Here is a 16832-nt window from a genome sequence, read left to right on the forward strand (position 1 = left end):
CCTGTTTACTTTGTAATGTTTATTATGATGAATGAACTTTAAATGTTTGTCACGCACTTCTCCAGTATTACTGAACAGAAAGGTTTCACATTTGGTCAGCAGCTTGACAGTGATAAATTTAAAAGTGAGCATTTTTCAGATCTGTTAGAAACCTACTTCCTGTTTGTTGATACTTTTATTTTGCATTATGTTGAATGCATATTACAATGTTTTCACACTTTTCTCTAGTTCTAGTGAATAGAAGAACAGATTTTACTACAAATTTGTCAGACACCTACTTCTTTTTTTATAAAATATGGTATGCCAACAATGTGTGCATTCTTGTTTTACATGACAATACCAGTGCACCTTAACATGACAATACCAGTGCACCTTAACATGACAATACAGTGCACCTTAACATGACAATACCAGTGCACCTTAACTGACCTCCATGTCACCTTGAGTTTAATAAAGAATAAATGACAATTACATGTGTTTAAACTAATTTGTTGAGTATTTCTTATTTCAGTCCAGCAAATGGATTTCAGATGCTAGCCAATGTGTTCCATAGACTTCATCAGTAAGTATCCTTCATTGTGTGAAATTACATGGTTCACATAAATAAAAAGATAGAGAAACATATTATTCTTTGAAACTACAAGGCAAAATGTTTTAAACTTTACAAGATTGATATTGGAAAATCCTAAACAAACAAGCCTCAACTAACACTGATTGGGTTGCAGACATGGTGGCTTTGGTGGAACATACATTGTAGTTTCCATTGAAACCTTGTGGAAAATAATACTTCCATCTTTTTTTTTAAAATCAGTAGGCAAATGTGAAATAAATTTGGAGGGAATGGTTTACTGAAAACTAATGTTTCCAAGCGATATAGTGTAGTGACTTTTGCATGAAGAAAAATAAACTAATATAAATCTTTAAGAATATGTCAAAATTGCATTATCTTTAAGGTGAATGAACCAAAAAATCAAGAAATCGTGAAAAATATATCTCGGTTAAATCAGATAGTAAGAACTAATTTATCTCCCTTGTTCATTTTGCATGGTGTAAAAATTATAACTATTACAAATGTTCACTTGGGCAGTATCTGTTACATCATTCCCCTGTTTGTGTATTTTACAGGTGTTCACCTGGGCAGTGTCTGGTAAATCATTCCCCTGTGTATTTTACAGGTGTTCACCTGGGCAGTATCTGTCACATCATTTCCCTGTGTATTTTACATGTGTTCACCTGGGCAGTATCTGTCACATCATTTCCCTGTGTATTTTACAGATGTTCACCTGGGCAGTATCTGTTACATCATTTCCCTGTGTATTTTACAGGTGTTCACCTGGGCAGTATCTGTCACATCATTTCCCTGTGTATTTTACAGGTGTTCACCTGGGCAGTATCTGTCACATCATTGCTCTGTGTATTTTACAGGTGTTCACCTTGGCAGTATCTGTTTCATCATTTTCCTGTGTATTTTACAGGTGTTCACCTGGGCAGTATCTGTTACATCATTTCCCTGTGTATTTTAGAGGTGTTCACCTTGGAAGTATCTGTCACATCATTGCTCTGTGTATTTTACAGGTGTTCACCTTGGAAGTATCTGTCACATCATTGCTCTGTGTATTTTACAGATGTTCACCTGGGCAGTATCTGTTTCATCATTTTCCTGTGTATTTTACAGGTGTTCACCTGGGCAGTATCTGTTACATCATTCCCCTGGATCATCTGAATGTCAGATTAAAAAGGCAACAGAAAATAATAAAAGGTAGGTTATACATGGAGAAAGTAATAAAAGGTTGGTTATACCTGGAGTTAGTTAGATTTAATTTCCTCTGTGGCAACATGGATCAAGATACATAGAATACCTGTGTGTCCTGTCATCTGTGTCATCCATTTTGTAAGTACATTCATTAAATGTCAATGTCACTGTATACCAATCACCAAATATCTTTAAAGTATTTAATGAGAAAAAATCAACAGGCCCACTCCAAGACCAGACAACAGTAAAAAATCAAAGCACGAAAGCGCTGTAAAGGCAGTTAATTACAGGTTGTGTGTATTTTAAGTCCAGTTATATCATTATCTTGCATAGTACAGGTGGCTTTCAGTATTTAAGATTTAGAGTTCTCTAATGATATTGAATAAGTTTTATGAATGTCATATTCTGAGCACTATATGAAGGCGATTGTTCTCACTTGTTTATGAACTAGTGCATTATGTCCAGTTTGTACCTTTTTTATCTATGTTTATAGTCAAATTAGTTATCAAAGGTACCAGGATTATAATTTAATACGCCAGACGTGTGTTTCGTCTACATAAGACTCATCAGTGACGTTCAGATCAAAATAGTAACAAAGCCAAACAAGTACAAAGTTGAAGAGCATTGAGGACCCAAAATTACAAAAAGTTGTGCCAAATACGGCAAAGGTAATCTATTCCTTGGATAAGAAAATCCTTAGTTTTTTCATTGGCAATCATAACACATCTCCTTATTTATATAATGATCTATATTCAACGACCTCAGGTACAAAAAAAATGTATGTAACTAAACTATGATGGGAAACCTTTGACTTCTTTCTTTATATAAACTTTTGATTTGGTACCATAGAACTATGTAGAGTAAATGTACATTGCAACGTGTCAACTCTTTCAACTCCAAGCAAAATTATATTTCCAAGCATAAAGTAATTTATGAATGAAATAAAATGCTCCGCTGGGGCGCAGCTTGATACGACCGCAGAGGTCGAACCCTGAACAGTTGGGGCAAGTATGAACACAACATTCAAGCTTGATTCAGCACTGAATTTGGATTGTAATTAAATATTTGACACAGCATAGGTTTCTGACACAGAATGAAAGTGGTCTAAGATACTTAAAAAAAATTTAATTTACCTATTCAAACCATATCATTATTATTTGCTTTTATATATAAATCAGAAATAACCAATTTAAAATGGAAAATTTTAAAGAAAAAAAAGGAAAAAGAATCCCCCCCCCAAATTTTTTGAACCCCCTTATGATTCATCACCCCAAAACTCAATCCCAGCCTTCCCTTTGTGGTATGGTACCTTGCAGTACAATTTCAGAGAGATCCATACACTTGAACACAAGTTATTGTCTGGAAACTAGAAAAATGCTTGTTTTTTGGCCCCTTTTTGGTCCCAAATTCCTAAACGTTTAGGGCAATTACCCCCAAACTCAAACCCAACTTTCCCTTTGTGATATGGAACCTTGTAGTACAATTTGATAAAGATCCATACACTTACACACAAGTTATTGCCATGAAACTAGAAAAATGCTTGTTTTTTGCCCCTTTTTGGCCCCTAATTCCTAAAATTTGGAGGCAATTACCCCCAAAATCAATCCCAGCATTCCCTTTGTGATATGGAACCATGTGATACAATGTCAGAGAGATCCATAGACTTACACACAAGTTATTGTCATGAAACTAGAAAAATGCTTGTTTTTTGCCCCTTTTTGGCCCCTAATTCCTAAAATTTGGAGGCAATTACCCCCAAAATCAATCTCAGCATTCCCTTTGTGGTATGGTACCTTGCAGTACAATTTCAGAGAGATCCATACACTTGAACACAAGTTATTGTCTGGAAACTAGAAAAATGCTTATTTTTGGCCCCTTATTCCTAAACTTTTTGGGCAATTACCCCCAAACTCAATTCCAGCTTTCCCTTTGTGATATGGAACCTTGTAGTACAATTTCATAAAGATCCATACACTTACACACAAGTTATTGCCATGAAACTAGAAAAATGCTTGTTTTGTGCCCCTTTTTGGCCCCTAATTCCTAAAATTTGGAGGCAATTACCCCCAAATTCAATCCCAGCATTCCCTTTGTGATATGGAACCTTGTGATACAATGTCAGAGAGATCCATAGACTTGCACACAAGTTATTGTCATGAAACTAGAAAAATGCTTGTTTTTTGCCCCTTTTTGGCCCCTAATTCCTAAAATTTGGAGGCAATTACCCCCAAAAATCAATCCCAGCATTCCCTTTGTGATATGGAACCTTGTGGTACAATGTCAGAGAGATCCATACACTTACACACAAGTTATGTCTGGAAGTTACAAAAATGCTTATTTTTGGCCCCTAATTCCTTAACTGTTGGTACCATAACCCCCAAAATCAATCCCCACTTTCCTTTTGTGGTATTGAACCTTATTTTAAAATTTCATTGAGATCCATTCACTTAAACTAAAGTTAGAGTGCGAAAACTAATGTGTCTTCGGACGACGACGACGACGCCAACGTCATACCAATATACGACCACAAAAATGTTTTTGCTGTCGTATAAAAAGGAGTTCTTAATTAAGAAATAAACTGATTCGCTGAGCAGAGCTGGATACACCCGCAGAGGTACTACCCTGAACAGCTGGGGCAAAAATGGACACAATATTCAAGCTTGATACAGGTCTGAATTTGGATTGTAATTAAATATTTGACATATTATAGTTTCTGAATAAATGTAGTCAATGAACTTGAAATCGGTTATATGAATTGAATTTATATTCAATTAAAGATTTCTTGCTGTTGTGCAATACACTGTGCTGTTGTGCAATACTTAATAAATCTGTTGCCAGACTATAAACAAATAAAGTTCAATTTCTTCTCAATGTCATATTTGAAATTGATGAAAATCAATAGGGAGATTACATCAATAGCTATAAATAATTCACCACGGTTCATGTGAACTGCTTAAAGCATTTTTGAGTTGTTGTCCAAAGACTGGAAAATCCCCCCTTTTTTAATGAATAAAACCCCATAACTCAGAAATGTAAAATCTAAAATTTATAAAATTCTAAAGGGAGCTTACGGATTGATTATTTAGTCTTAGATGCAAGATTTTTTTATCAGTTGTTAGTGGCTTTGAACTAGCTGTCAGTAACTGCGAGTACTCTCAGATTTGTACTTAGTGTCTTTTTGTTGTTTGGATGTACAACTACCCGACCACGTCCACTTGTATTTGTATTTATCCATCTGATGAGTTTAGCCTCTTTCAACTGATTTTTATAGTTCTTTCTTATATTGTACTGTTACACCACTGTCCCAGGTTAGGGGAGGGTTGGGATCCCGCTAACATGTTTAAGCCCGCCACATTCTGTTTGTACATGTATGTGCCTGTCCCAAGTCAGGAGCCTATAAAAGTGTAATTCAGAGGTTGTCGTTTGTTTATGTGTTGCATATTTGTTATATTTGTTCATTTTTTTACATAAAATAGGCCGTTAGTTTTCTTGTTTGAATTGTTTTACATTGTCATTTCTGGGCCTTTTATAGCTGACTGTGCGGTATGGGCTTTGCTCATTGTTGAAGGCCGTACTGTGACCTATAGCTGTTAATTTCTGTGTCATTTGGTCTCTTGTGCATGTGTGGAGAGTTGTCTCATTGGCAATCATACCACATCTTCTTTTTTATATTTACATCAACAGATATAAAAAATTCACCAAAGTCAAGGTGAGACAACAAAACTTAGTTGTAAGATCTCTGAAATTTTTTACAGGGTACGAGTTTTTCTCATTGTTGGAGATTGTACGGTGACAGTAACACCTGTAACTGCTTAAACCCATTTCTTATGCACTTTAGTTTGATAAACTCACTGAATATCATACCACATCTCCTTATTTTTATATGCATTACAATTTACATGTGCATGTAATTGTAAATATATATATATCAGAACAAAATTCATTGCGTCACTTTTATTTATGCATCCTTTGGCACAATACAAGTTCTAAAATTACACAACATAAAACAACTAAATGTTATTTCAGATGAAAGTTTTGTTTCAGTTCCATTCATAGGATTTATTAGAATTTTGTATGTTTTGCCAAGTCCAATAATTCGCTCTATGTGACATAGAGACATAGTTGACTAAACCACCAGGTGTCGAACATTCAAGAATTTTCAGTGTTTCTGTTTTTATTTGATGAAAAGGTTGCCTGAGCTCTAGGAGCTTTAGGTTTTATCACGGGATATTCTGAGCTGTCAATAATAATCCAAGTCGTAGGAAACTTTAATTTGAAGTTGGATGGTGAAAAATACCTGACTAAACCACTAGATGGCCAAGTGTTAGCCTCACACCACTGTTTAGACATAAAAACAATCCATGTATACACAATATTCTTAACACTAGATTCAATCTAGAATCTAGACAGTTCAAAGTTGGTTGTATGATGCCTCAATTTCATCAAAGTCATAAAAAAACTGATTTTCAACTGACACCCTATCAATTTGAAAATATATGTATCTCAAACAATGTGCTGCTGGACCAAGTGTGGTCAAAACAAATAAAAATTTAGTATACAACTCTAAACCGGTATAAAAATGCATGGCTGTGTCACGTGTCTTCATTTCAAAATTCTCTGCTGAAAACATAGGCATTGATGGTGTTTGCGTAATTCCATCTGTGAAGCTCAACATTAGCTAGGCAGTTGTTGGTGGACAGTCATAAATCCTTTCTGCAGTATGAATGACTTCTTCAGGAAAACCAACTTTACAATCAAAACTTTCCTCTAGATTTCTACTACAATATTCATCAAGTTTAGTTTTTTTGTTTTCACAGGAAACTGCCCTGATTTTTCTTTTTGTGGACGATTCAGTCTCTTGCTTGGTCCAGGAAAATAGGCTGGGAATTGCAGTAGACTTAAGTCTCTGTATGGTGGGTTTGCGCCCTGAAAAAGGTTATAAAACATTAGTTTTTTTATAATTAAATGAAATTCCATTAGCAATGTATACTTTGTACTACCTGGCGAAATATTAACTAGATTTATTCATTACAATCTGGATAAAACTATGTTTGCCTGATTCAATGTATGTTATGTCAATCCAAAGGACAAACAATGAGAGACTTATGCAACAAACGTACATTGTTTGTACCTAAATAACTATAATATAGATGAGAGCATGTCATTATTTTGTTCCTGTTAACATTGTCATTGATATTTTTCAAGAAAGTCTATGAGGCATAGCTTATGCATTCCTGTCATTACTACATTAGCATAATTACTGCTAAAATAATTCTCAGTATGATATACCTCTTGTAAGAAATCATTATAATTGTAGCAATCACCAAAAAATCTCAAACAGATCACATTGAATCGTAATCCAAAAAATTATGACGTCTTGAATTACCCACCCCCTTTTATTCTAAAACGATAATTGCTGTTGTAAACAGATTTTGGTTTATTCGCATGGCGATTACATATATAACTATATATTTCACAAGGAAAATAGAGTTTTACCATGAATAGTTTCCTGCACGTAGTCTTTTTCAGTAAAACGTGCCTTGCAAACAACAGCTGATTGAGATGGACTCCACGATATCATCGTGTTCTCGTCCAATCTGCGTATGGGCCATGGCGTTGATCCAACTTTTCCTTCTTTTTAAGTCATTTGGAAATGCATGTCCTCCTCTTAAATGACATCCAGGTACACAACAACAAGTACTTGGCATCGTTAATTAAAAATATAACTGAAATAGTTGCACAGTGCAGAAACCGGAAGTAGAGGAACAGGATCCGCTACCACGGCGCCACCTATTCAGGAACGATAATTTGCTACTTTATATAACTGCGAAAATAACGTTAGACGGGTTCACGTGCATAAACAGAAATGCGCTTTAAATTGTATAATATAATTCATGTTCAGTCGACCTTTAATTATTATATCAACGACTGAAATGATTTATAAACATCTAGATTGCAGATAACACTCGAAATTAACCCGAGCTCTTTCCACACGGAATTCAAATAATTCTTGTTTGTCAATCGGTTGACTGCTTATAATGCAAAATACTAATATATCAAAAGTTTTTAAAACTAACAAAACACAATGATCGTTTCTCTATTTCCCAATGTAAATGAAATGAAACAAAAAACATTTTATATCGCAATAAGAAGAGGAGAGAATTCAACATTTCCGGATCTACTTGGAGTCTAATGACCCCCCACGTAGATAAGTTGGATATCGCGGAAGGAAGGATTAACCCGGCAACTAGAAAGGCATTAAAGCACTGCCTTTAAAAACAAAGAGAGGATTGTATTATTTTTTATTTGTTTGTTGCTTTTTTAGACTTTTTAAAATAAAGGAAATTATTATCTTTGTATATAGGGGCACTTATGATTTACATATGAACCACTTTGGATTATTGGGAGGTGAAAAAGATAGCCATCAGATACCATGGATACCTATAGATACTAACTTTATACAACAAAGATTTCATAAGAAAGGAAGAATACCAGCTACATTTGAACCAAGAGGTAATAACGTTACTACAGAGGTAATAAAGTTACTACAGAGGTAATAAAGTTACTACAACTTATAGTTAAAATATTTTGTATGGGTTTTTTTCCAGAACAGGTATGCAGTATGAATCATGTTGGTTGTTTATGTTAAAGCCATAACCTAAGCTAAATTACCCAACTAAATACAGATAAAACTTACCATTCCTAAAAACATATCATTTATGTTACAGAATAATTGGTTTTTAGTAGTGATATCAACTAGCACTGATCAAGTACTCAAGTATTGCTCGGTAGTAAAGAGTGTCAAATACGCCTTCTTATCATAAAATTAATTTTCTTGAGAACTTTCTGAGAGAATTATATAGACACCTGTCAAATTTCTGCATTTTCCAGTACATTTCCTATGTTTCAAGGCTTTTTATTATGTCACAGTAAGAACAGATTGATCAATGACATCATTTACACTGATTGACCATGGGTTTTGTGGTGTAACTCATTCATAAAAAACAACTGGAGATGGGGCAGTAGGATTCACTTATTAATCATGGCTAAAGTAAGTATGGTTGTGCTCAATTGTCATTTAAAATGCCTCTAAATCTAATCCTCAGTGAATGGGAAAACCAACAAGTACTCAATTAGTTATTCTTTACCAAGTTGACATCCCTAATTTTCATTGTTGTTTGTCTTCCCTTTTCAAGATATTAAAATATTCTCTTCTGAAATCTTTGAGTTGTTTAAAAATTATGTTGACTTTACCGGACAAGCAACAAATATGGCCACTGTTTCTGTAAATAGTATATAATATTGTAAAATCTGCAACATTGTAGGTTATTTAATGAAATAATGCTGATTTTGAAGTTTACTGTTACTTATATTAATAAGATGATGCAAATAAATTGTTGATTTCAAAGTGAAAAACTTTTATTTGCATGACTGTTTTTTATAAAAAATGGCCATGAATCGTTTGTAGGGCAACTTTTATGAAGCTTCTGTACTTTGTAATCACTTTTTTACAGTTATAAAGATCATAAGAATTTCAACAGGTTTTTTTTTTTTTAGCCAATGTTCTGTATGTAATTTTACAATTAGTAGGAATAACATACGACAAGTCACATATCACATGAATTTTCTGCTCAGTATTTAGTCATCCTTTTGAATTTTATTGGATTTGGCCCAATTTATCAACTTTTTATACGACCGCAAAAAATTTTTGCGGTCGTATATTGGTATGACGTTGGCGTCGTTGTCGTCCGGCGTCGACATCCGGCGTCGTCGTCCGAAGACGCATTGGTTTTCGCACTCTAAGTGAATGGATCTCTTTGAAATTTTACCATAAGGTTCAATACCACAAAAGGAAGGTGGGGATTGATTTTGGGGGTTATGGTACCAACAGTTAAGGAATTAGGGGCCAAAAAGGGGCAAAAAATAAGCATTTTCTAGTTTCCAGACAATAACTTGTGGAACGGTGTATGGATCTCTCTGAAATTATACTACAAGTTTCCATACCACAAAGGGATGGTTAGGATTTGTTTTAGGGGGTTATGGCTCAAACCGTTTAGGAAATAGGGGCAAAAAAGGGGGAAAAACAAGGTTGTCCTGGTTAATGGACAAATACTTTAGTACAAAACATAATTTAAAGCAGTGTAAGGGAGATAAATCAAATACATCATTGAAATTATCTCCCTTACACTGCTTTTAAATTATGTATAAAGTAATGATTAATGAACAATTAAGATAATTTAAAACAGTGTAAGGGAGGTAATCCAAATACAACGTTTTGGTTACTTCCCTTACACTGCTTTTAAATTATGTTTAAAGAAATGCATATTTATAAAGGAAGACCAGTAAAAATATCTGCAAATGTTGCATCTTTTTTTTTTACAAAAAAATCCATATGAAAGATTTGACACTATATTTTAAATTCTATTATAAAATAGATTAAGTTAGTACTATGGTAAATTTAAATGGGTAATTATGGTTGCAAACTCCATTGGAAATTTGAATTGAGATTATGACCATATCTTGAGGGAAAGAATTTTTTTGGGGGGAAAAAAAGGGGGGGGGGGGGTAAAAAGAAATTGTGGGGGGTCAATTTTTTCTCATTTCAGATTTCAGAAATTAAAAAGAATTATTCTTCAAATATTATTTTTTTTTCAAATTTCAAATATTGAAAAATTTCAAGAAGTAATCTTTAATTGCACAGTATGGCGCATTAGATTTGTAAAATCTTTGACCACATTTATTTATTTGTTATGCCGAATCTTACCGTGTATTTAGATTTTTAATTTTGGGTCCAGTTTTCAAATTGGTCTACATTAAGGTCCAAAGGGTCCAAAATTAAACTTTTGTTTGATTTTAACAAAAATTGAATATATGGGGTTCTTTGATATGCTGAATCTAAACATGTATTTAGATTTTAGATTTTTGGCCCAGTTTTCAAGTTGGTCCAAATTGGGGTCCATTATTAAACTTTGTTTGATTTCAACAAAAATTGAATATATGGGGTTCTTTGATATGCTGAATCTAACCATGTATTTAGATTTTTTATTTGTGGACCCCGCTATCAAATTGGTTCATATTGAGGTCAAAAGGGTCCAAAATTAAACTTCGTTTGATTTCATCAAAAATTGAATTATTGGGGTTCTTTGATATGCCAAATTTAACCGTGTATTTAGATTTTTAATTTTGGGTCCTGTTTTTTAAATTGGTCTACATTAAGGTCCAAAGGGTCCAAAATTAAACTTAGTTTGATTTTAACAAAAATTGAATTCTTGGGGTTCTTTGATATGCTGAATCTAAACATGTATTTAGATTTTAGATTTTTGGCCCAGTTTTCAAGTTGGTCCAAATTGGGGTCCAAAATTAAACTTTGTTTGATTTCAACAAAAATTGAATATATGGGGTTCTTTGATATGCTGAATCTAACCATGTATTTAGATTTTTTATTTGTGGTCCCCGCTATCAAATTGGTTCATATTGAGGTCAAAAGGTCCAAAATTAAACTTCGTTTGATTTCATCAAAAATTGAATTATTGGGGTTCTTTGATATGCCAAATCTAACCGTGTATTTAGGTTTTTAATTTTGGGTCCTGTTTTTTAAATTGGTCTACATTAAGGTCCAAAGGGTCCAAAATTAAACTTAGTTTGATTTTAACAAAAATTGAATATATGGGGTTCTTTGATATGCTGAATCTAAACATGTATTTAGATTTTAGATTTTTGGCCCAGTTTTAAAGTTGGTCCAAATTGGGGTCCAAAATTAAACTTTGTTTGATTTCAACAAAAATTGAATATATGGGGTTCTTTGATATGCTGAATCTAACCATGTATTTTGATTTTGGACATTGGACCATAATAGGTAAATTAAAAAAATTCAAGTTCTTAGACCACATTCTTTCTGTGTCAGAAACCTATGCTGTGTCAAATATTTAATCACAATCCAAATTCAGAGCTGTATCAAGCTTGAATGTTGTGTCCATACTTGCCCCAACTGTTCAGGGTTCGACCTCTGCAGTCGTATCAAGCTGCGCCCAGCGAAGCATTTTATTCTTATTGTAACCCTTGGACGTAAGACTATTAAGCTTGATAATGTTGTGTTGTTCCATGTAAGCAATTTTTATATGACTGCAAAATTTGTGTGGACGTATAATGGTATGATTTTGTCAATGTCCAAAGACATTTGGTTTGCAGACAATAACTTGAGTATAGGTGTATGGATCTCTATGAAATTGTACCACAAGGTTTCATACCACAAAAGGAAGGTTGGGATTGATTTTGGGGGTTATTGTCCTAACTGTTTAGAAATAAGGGGCCATAGACAATAACTTGAGTATAAGTCTATGGATTTCTATGAAATTGTACCACAAGGTTCCATACCAAAAGAAGGAAGGTTAGGATTGATTTTGGGGGTTATGGCCCTAACTGTTTAGGAAAAAGGGGCCATAAACAATACTTTTTTAATACTTTGTATAAATTGCTTATTTCTTGACCAATTTCAATGGGGTTTAATTCAAAATCTTGAATTCTTTGGTTTCTGTAACATGCTGAATCTAACCGTGTATTTAAGATTTTGTATTTTGGGCCATGTTATCAAATTGGTCCACATTGAGGTCCAAAGGGTGCAAAATTACACTTTGTTTGATTTCATCAAAAATTGAATTCCTGGGGTTTTTTGATATGTTTATTTTCTTCCTCCTTTCACTACTCCAACAATAAAATTTTTCTTCACTAAATATAGTTGAAAAAACCAAACACAGTATAGACTATAGGGTTGTGAGTTTGCCACGAGATCCTTTTTAATATAACAAACATATTTAACATATCTACAATCAGCCATACATAAATCTATCAAATTCAAAATACACAAGTTCATACGAACTGAGAAAGTAATATGCAAGACGGTTATGTGGGGTGGGTGGGTGGCTGGGAAATAGTGTGTCAAACTAAATTCTGTGTCCTAAGCATCTTGTAACAAATGTCTCATTGGTCAAGGGCATCTTAAATTTTCTTTATAGAAGTACTGACAGCCGAAACTGTCTGTGCAGAAAGGAATTCAATGAGTATAACCTTATCTAATTTAAATATTGAAAACCATTATGTTAAAAATAGGAACGTAAAGAAATGTAATGACGCCAACCATGTATTTAGATTTTGGATATTGGACCATAATAGGTAAATGTCCAATATCAATTATTTAAGTTCTGAGACCACATTCATTCTGTGTCAAATATTTAATCACAATCCAAATTCTGAGCTGAATCAAGCTTTAATGTTGTGTCCATACTTGCCCCAACTGTTCAGGGTTCTACCTCTGCAGTCATATCAAGCTGTGCCCTGTGGAGCATTTTATTGCATATGCCATGCAGCTACTTCCTGTTTTCTGATAGTTTGAAATTTTACAACACTCATTGTTCACTGAAATTGTTTATTAATCTTTTCTAGGCTTCTGTGGAAGTGAATAATTTTATATTTGGTCTGGAGCTTGATTGAGTTGTATTATGTAAGCAATGTTGAAATCTGCTGTGAAGCCACTTCCTATTTGCTCATAGTGTACAGCACTTCCCGTGCGAGGAAAATGACTTTAATTCATATGCTAAATAAAATTTAGAAAATTTTATATTCAAACATTTACATCCCTTAACATTACATCAATGAAAATACATAAGTCAAATCCAATTGAACATAGTTTTGGAAATCTCATCAGTTATGCTTCAGTATGCATGTTACCTCGATCAGTTGCATGCAGTGATGCAGGTCCAGATCAGTTATTAAGTCTCCCAAACGAAGTTTGGGAAGACTTATTGTTTTTGCTCAGTTCTTCTTCTTCTTCTTCTTCTTCTTCTTCTTCTTCTTCTTCTTCTTTTGTCCGCACCCGTTCTCCAAAACCGCTTGTCAGATTAACTTAGGGTTTCACAATATGTTAGACTAACATATCTAGTGGTGCAATCAGGGTTTTGTTTGTGCAATGGGGTTTATAAAGGGGTACTTTGAGGGGCAAAAAGAAAAGAGGGTTTTACTATAGAATCCTATTGGATTTTATTTTTAAAAATTTTCAAATGAGTATAAATTGAAAACCATTTGTGATAGACACAATCTTTTTAATTGAAAATGTTCTAAATGATAAAGCCCATTTAATGAAATACAGGGTTAGTCCCCAGGGGTCACCCCACCCCCTGCCATTTAAAAAAGTTTCAATACCTTGTAAGTGGTCAAGATCTCCACCCCTAAACCACATATATTTTGGTTTGTCATGCTAAGATGGTTTGAATGATATACAGGGTTAGTCCCCAGGGGTCATCCCGACCCCCTGCCATTTGAGAAAGTTCTAATATCTTGTAAATGGTCGAGATCCCCACCCCTAAACCATATATATTCTGGTTTGTCATGATAAAGCACATAAAATGTAATACAGGGTTAGTCCCCAGATGTCACCCCCACCCCATGCCATTTAAGAAAGTTCTAATATCTTGTAAGTGGTCAAGATCCCCACCCCTAAACCATATATATTCTGGTTTGTCATGCTAAGATGGTTTAAATGATATACAGGGTTAGTCCCCAGGGGTCATCCCAACCCCCTGCCATTTGAGAAAGTTCTAATATCTTGTAAATGGTCGAGATCCCCACCCCTAAACCATATATATTCTGGTTTGTCATGATAAAGCACATCAAATTGTAATACAGGGTTAGTCCCCAGGGGTCACCCCCACCCCATGCCATTTAAGAAAGTTCTAATATCTTGTAAGTGGTTAAGATCCCCACACCTAAACCATATATATTCTGGTTTGTCATGCTAAGATGGTTTGAATGATATACAGGGTTAGTCCCCAGGGGTCATCCCGACCCCCTGCCATTTGAGAAAGTTCTAATATCTTGTAAATGGTCGAGATCCCCACCCCTAAACCATATATATTCTGGTTTGTCATGATAAAGCACATCAAATGTAATACAGGGTTAGTCCCCAGGGGTCACCCCCACCCCATGCCATTTAAGAAAGTTCTAATATCTTGTAAGTGGTTAAAATCCCCACCCCTAACCATATATATTCTGGTTTGTCATGCTAAGATGGTTTGAATGATATACAGGGTTAGTCCCCAGGGGTCATCCCGACCCCCTGCCATTTGAGAAAGTTCTAATATCTTGTAAATGGTTGAGATCCCCACCCATAAACCATATATATTCTGGTTTGTCATGAAAAAGCACATCAAATGAAATACAGGGTTAGTCCCCAGGGGTCACCCCCACCCCCTGCCATTTAAGAAAGTTCTACTATCTTGTAAGTGGTCAAGATCACCACCCCTAAGCATATATATTCTGGTTTGTCATGCTAAGATGGTTTGAATGATATACAGGGTTAGTCCCCAGGGGTCATCCCGACCCCCTGCCATTTGAGAAAGTTCTAATATCTTGTAAATGGTTGAGATCCCCACCCATAAACCATATATATTCTGGTTTGTCATGCCAAGATGATTTGAATGATATACAGGGTTAGTCCCCAGGCATCACTAATGCATATAACTTTACTGGACCAAACCAATTTTCACTGGACTTTGCCCAATGTCAGGCGACCGTGGGAATTACGAATTATGGGAGCTTCGTTTGGGAGACTTCGTAACAGCATCCTGTTACAATCATTTCTTGTTGGTCTTGTTTCTTATGTAGTTAGTAATTACAGAAAATATATACTTTCCTTTTGTCTCAATTATGACTCTTGGACCTCAAAAAGCATATTCTTTTTTAAGTAAAGGTGTAATAGAAATTTCAGATTCTATACTTTTCATTGTGTATTTATAAGTAAGTTTTTTTTTTCTTCAGATTACAAACCTGGAACTAAAAAGAAGAAGAAGAGAGGAAAACACTAAGATTAATTTCATTAATATATATATTTAAGTGCATCCAAGAAATCACAATTTAATTGTTCAAAATATTTTGCAGAATATCAACAGTTTTATACTATATAATTGTTTATAAATAAACAACTGCTAAACCAATGCCTCCTAAATTTTGTATAATTGTTTGTTAGTAAGATGTTGTGAGATAAACTTATTACAAGAGAGGTTTCCTATCATGTAGTACAGACACTTGTATTTGTTATTGTTATAATTTTTTTATGTTTGGAAAAATAAAATATTCCACATGCTGTTTTTTGTATTGCCTGAAATTCTGTCTACGAACGAACATGGCCACCAAGACTAAAAATAGAACATGAGGGGTTAAACTTAATAAACATCTAACATCTTGAAATTGCAACAAATATTTGACAGGTCAAAAAGCGCTAAAAGTTAAGGCATTTTGAAAATCTGGATTATTTATAAATTGTCAGACTAAATGTTATTTGAGTAATTCAAATTAATAATATTTTTTTTTGTCCCCCACGCAACGCGTTGCGGGAGACATAGAAATACTTGTTAGCGCTCTTATATCATAGGTTTATATCAGCAATGTCTTGGACAAGTTCAAAAATCAGTCCAGATCAATTATTTTTAAAAGATTTATGCCCCTTGGAAACATCTATTATGTGGAATATTGCATCGTTAGCGCTCTCATTTGTTCAATTCTTGCCAGATTTTTATGAAGCTTATATCATAGGTTTATATCAGCAATGTCTTGGACGAGTTAGAAAATCAGTCTAGATCAATTATTTTTTAAAGAGTTATGCCCTTGGAAACATGAATTATATGAAATATTGCATAGTTAGCGCTCTCATTTGTTCAATTTTTGCCAGATTTTTATGAAACTTATATCATAGGTCCATATCAGCAATGTCTTGGACGAGTTCAAAAATCAGTCCCGATCAATTATTTTTATACGACCGCAAAAAAATTTTGCGGTTGTATATTGGTATGACGTTGGCGTCGTCGTCGTTGTCCGGCATCATCGTCTGAAGACACATTGGTTTTCGCACTCTTAACTTTAGTTTAAGTGAATGGATCTCTATGAAATTTTACCATAAGGTTCAATACCACAAAAGGAAGGTTGGGATTGATTTTGGGGGTTATGGTACCAACAGTTAAGGAATTAAGGGTCAAAAAGGGGCCAAAAATAAGCATTTTCTAGTTCCCAGACAATAACTTGTGGAACAGTG

The 16832-nt window shown here is 34.3% G+C and overlaps 1 protein-coding gene and 1 long non-coding RNA gene across 51 annotated transcripts in view; one reads left to right on the forward strand and one right to left on the reverse strand.

Annotated features, from left to right (window-relative positions):
- LOC127731126 (uncharacterized) overlaps positions 1 to 15887 on the forward strand; it is a 55999-nt gene extending 40112 nt beyond the window's left edge. For all 50 annotated transcript variants that reach the window (XM_052239996.1, XM_052239999.1, XM_052240003.1 and 47 more), the window contains 4 exons: positions 512 to 562; positions 1676 to 1759; positions 8118 to 8266; positions 15563 to 15887. In XM_052239996.1, coding sequence (XP_052095956.1) covers positions 512 to 562; positions 1676 to 1759; positions 8118 to 8266; positions 15563 to 15609 — 331 coding nt within the window. In that variant the 3' untranslated portion in view covers positions 15610 to 15887. The remainder of the gene's footprint in view (positions 1 to 511; positions 563 to 1675; positions 1760 to 8117; positions 8267 to 15562) is intronic.
- On the reverse strand, positions 5693 to 8032 carry LOC127731142 (uncharacterized). Its single transcript, XR_007995509.1, has 2 exons — positions 7250 to 8032; positions 5693 to 6679 (listed from the first exon to the last, which is right to left on the reverse strand). It is a non-coding gene; the product is annotated as an uncharacterized LOC127731142 (long non-coding RNA).
- Positions 15888 to 16832: the final 945 nt, after the last annotated feature.

This window comes from Mytilus californianus, unplaced genomic scaffold (assembly GCF_021869535.1).
Source record: "Mytilus californianus isolate M0D057914Y unplaced genomic scaffold, xbMytCali1.0.p SCAF_2, whole genome shotgun sequence".
Classification (NCBI taxonomy): Eukaryota; Metazoa; Mollusca; class Bivalvia; order Mytilida; family Mytilidae; genus Mytilus; species Mytilus californianus.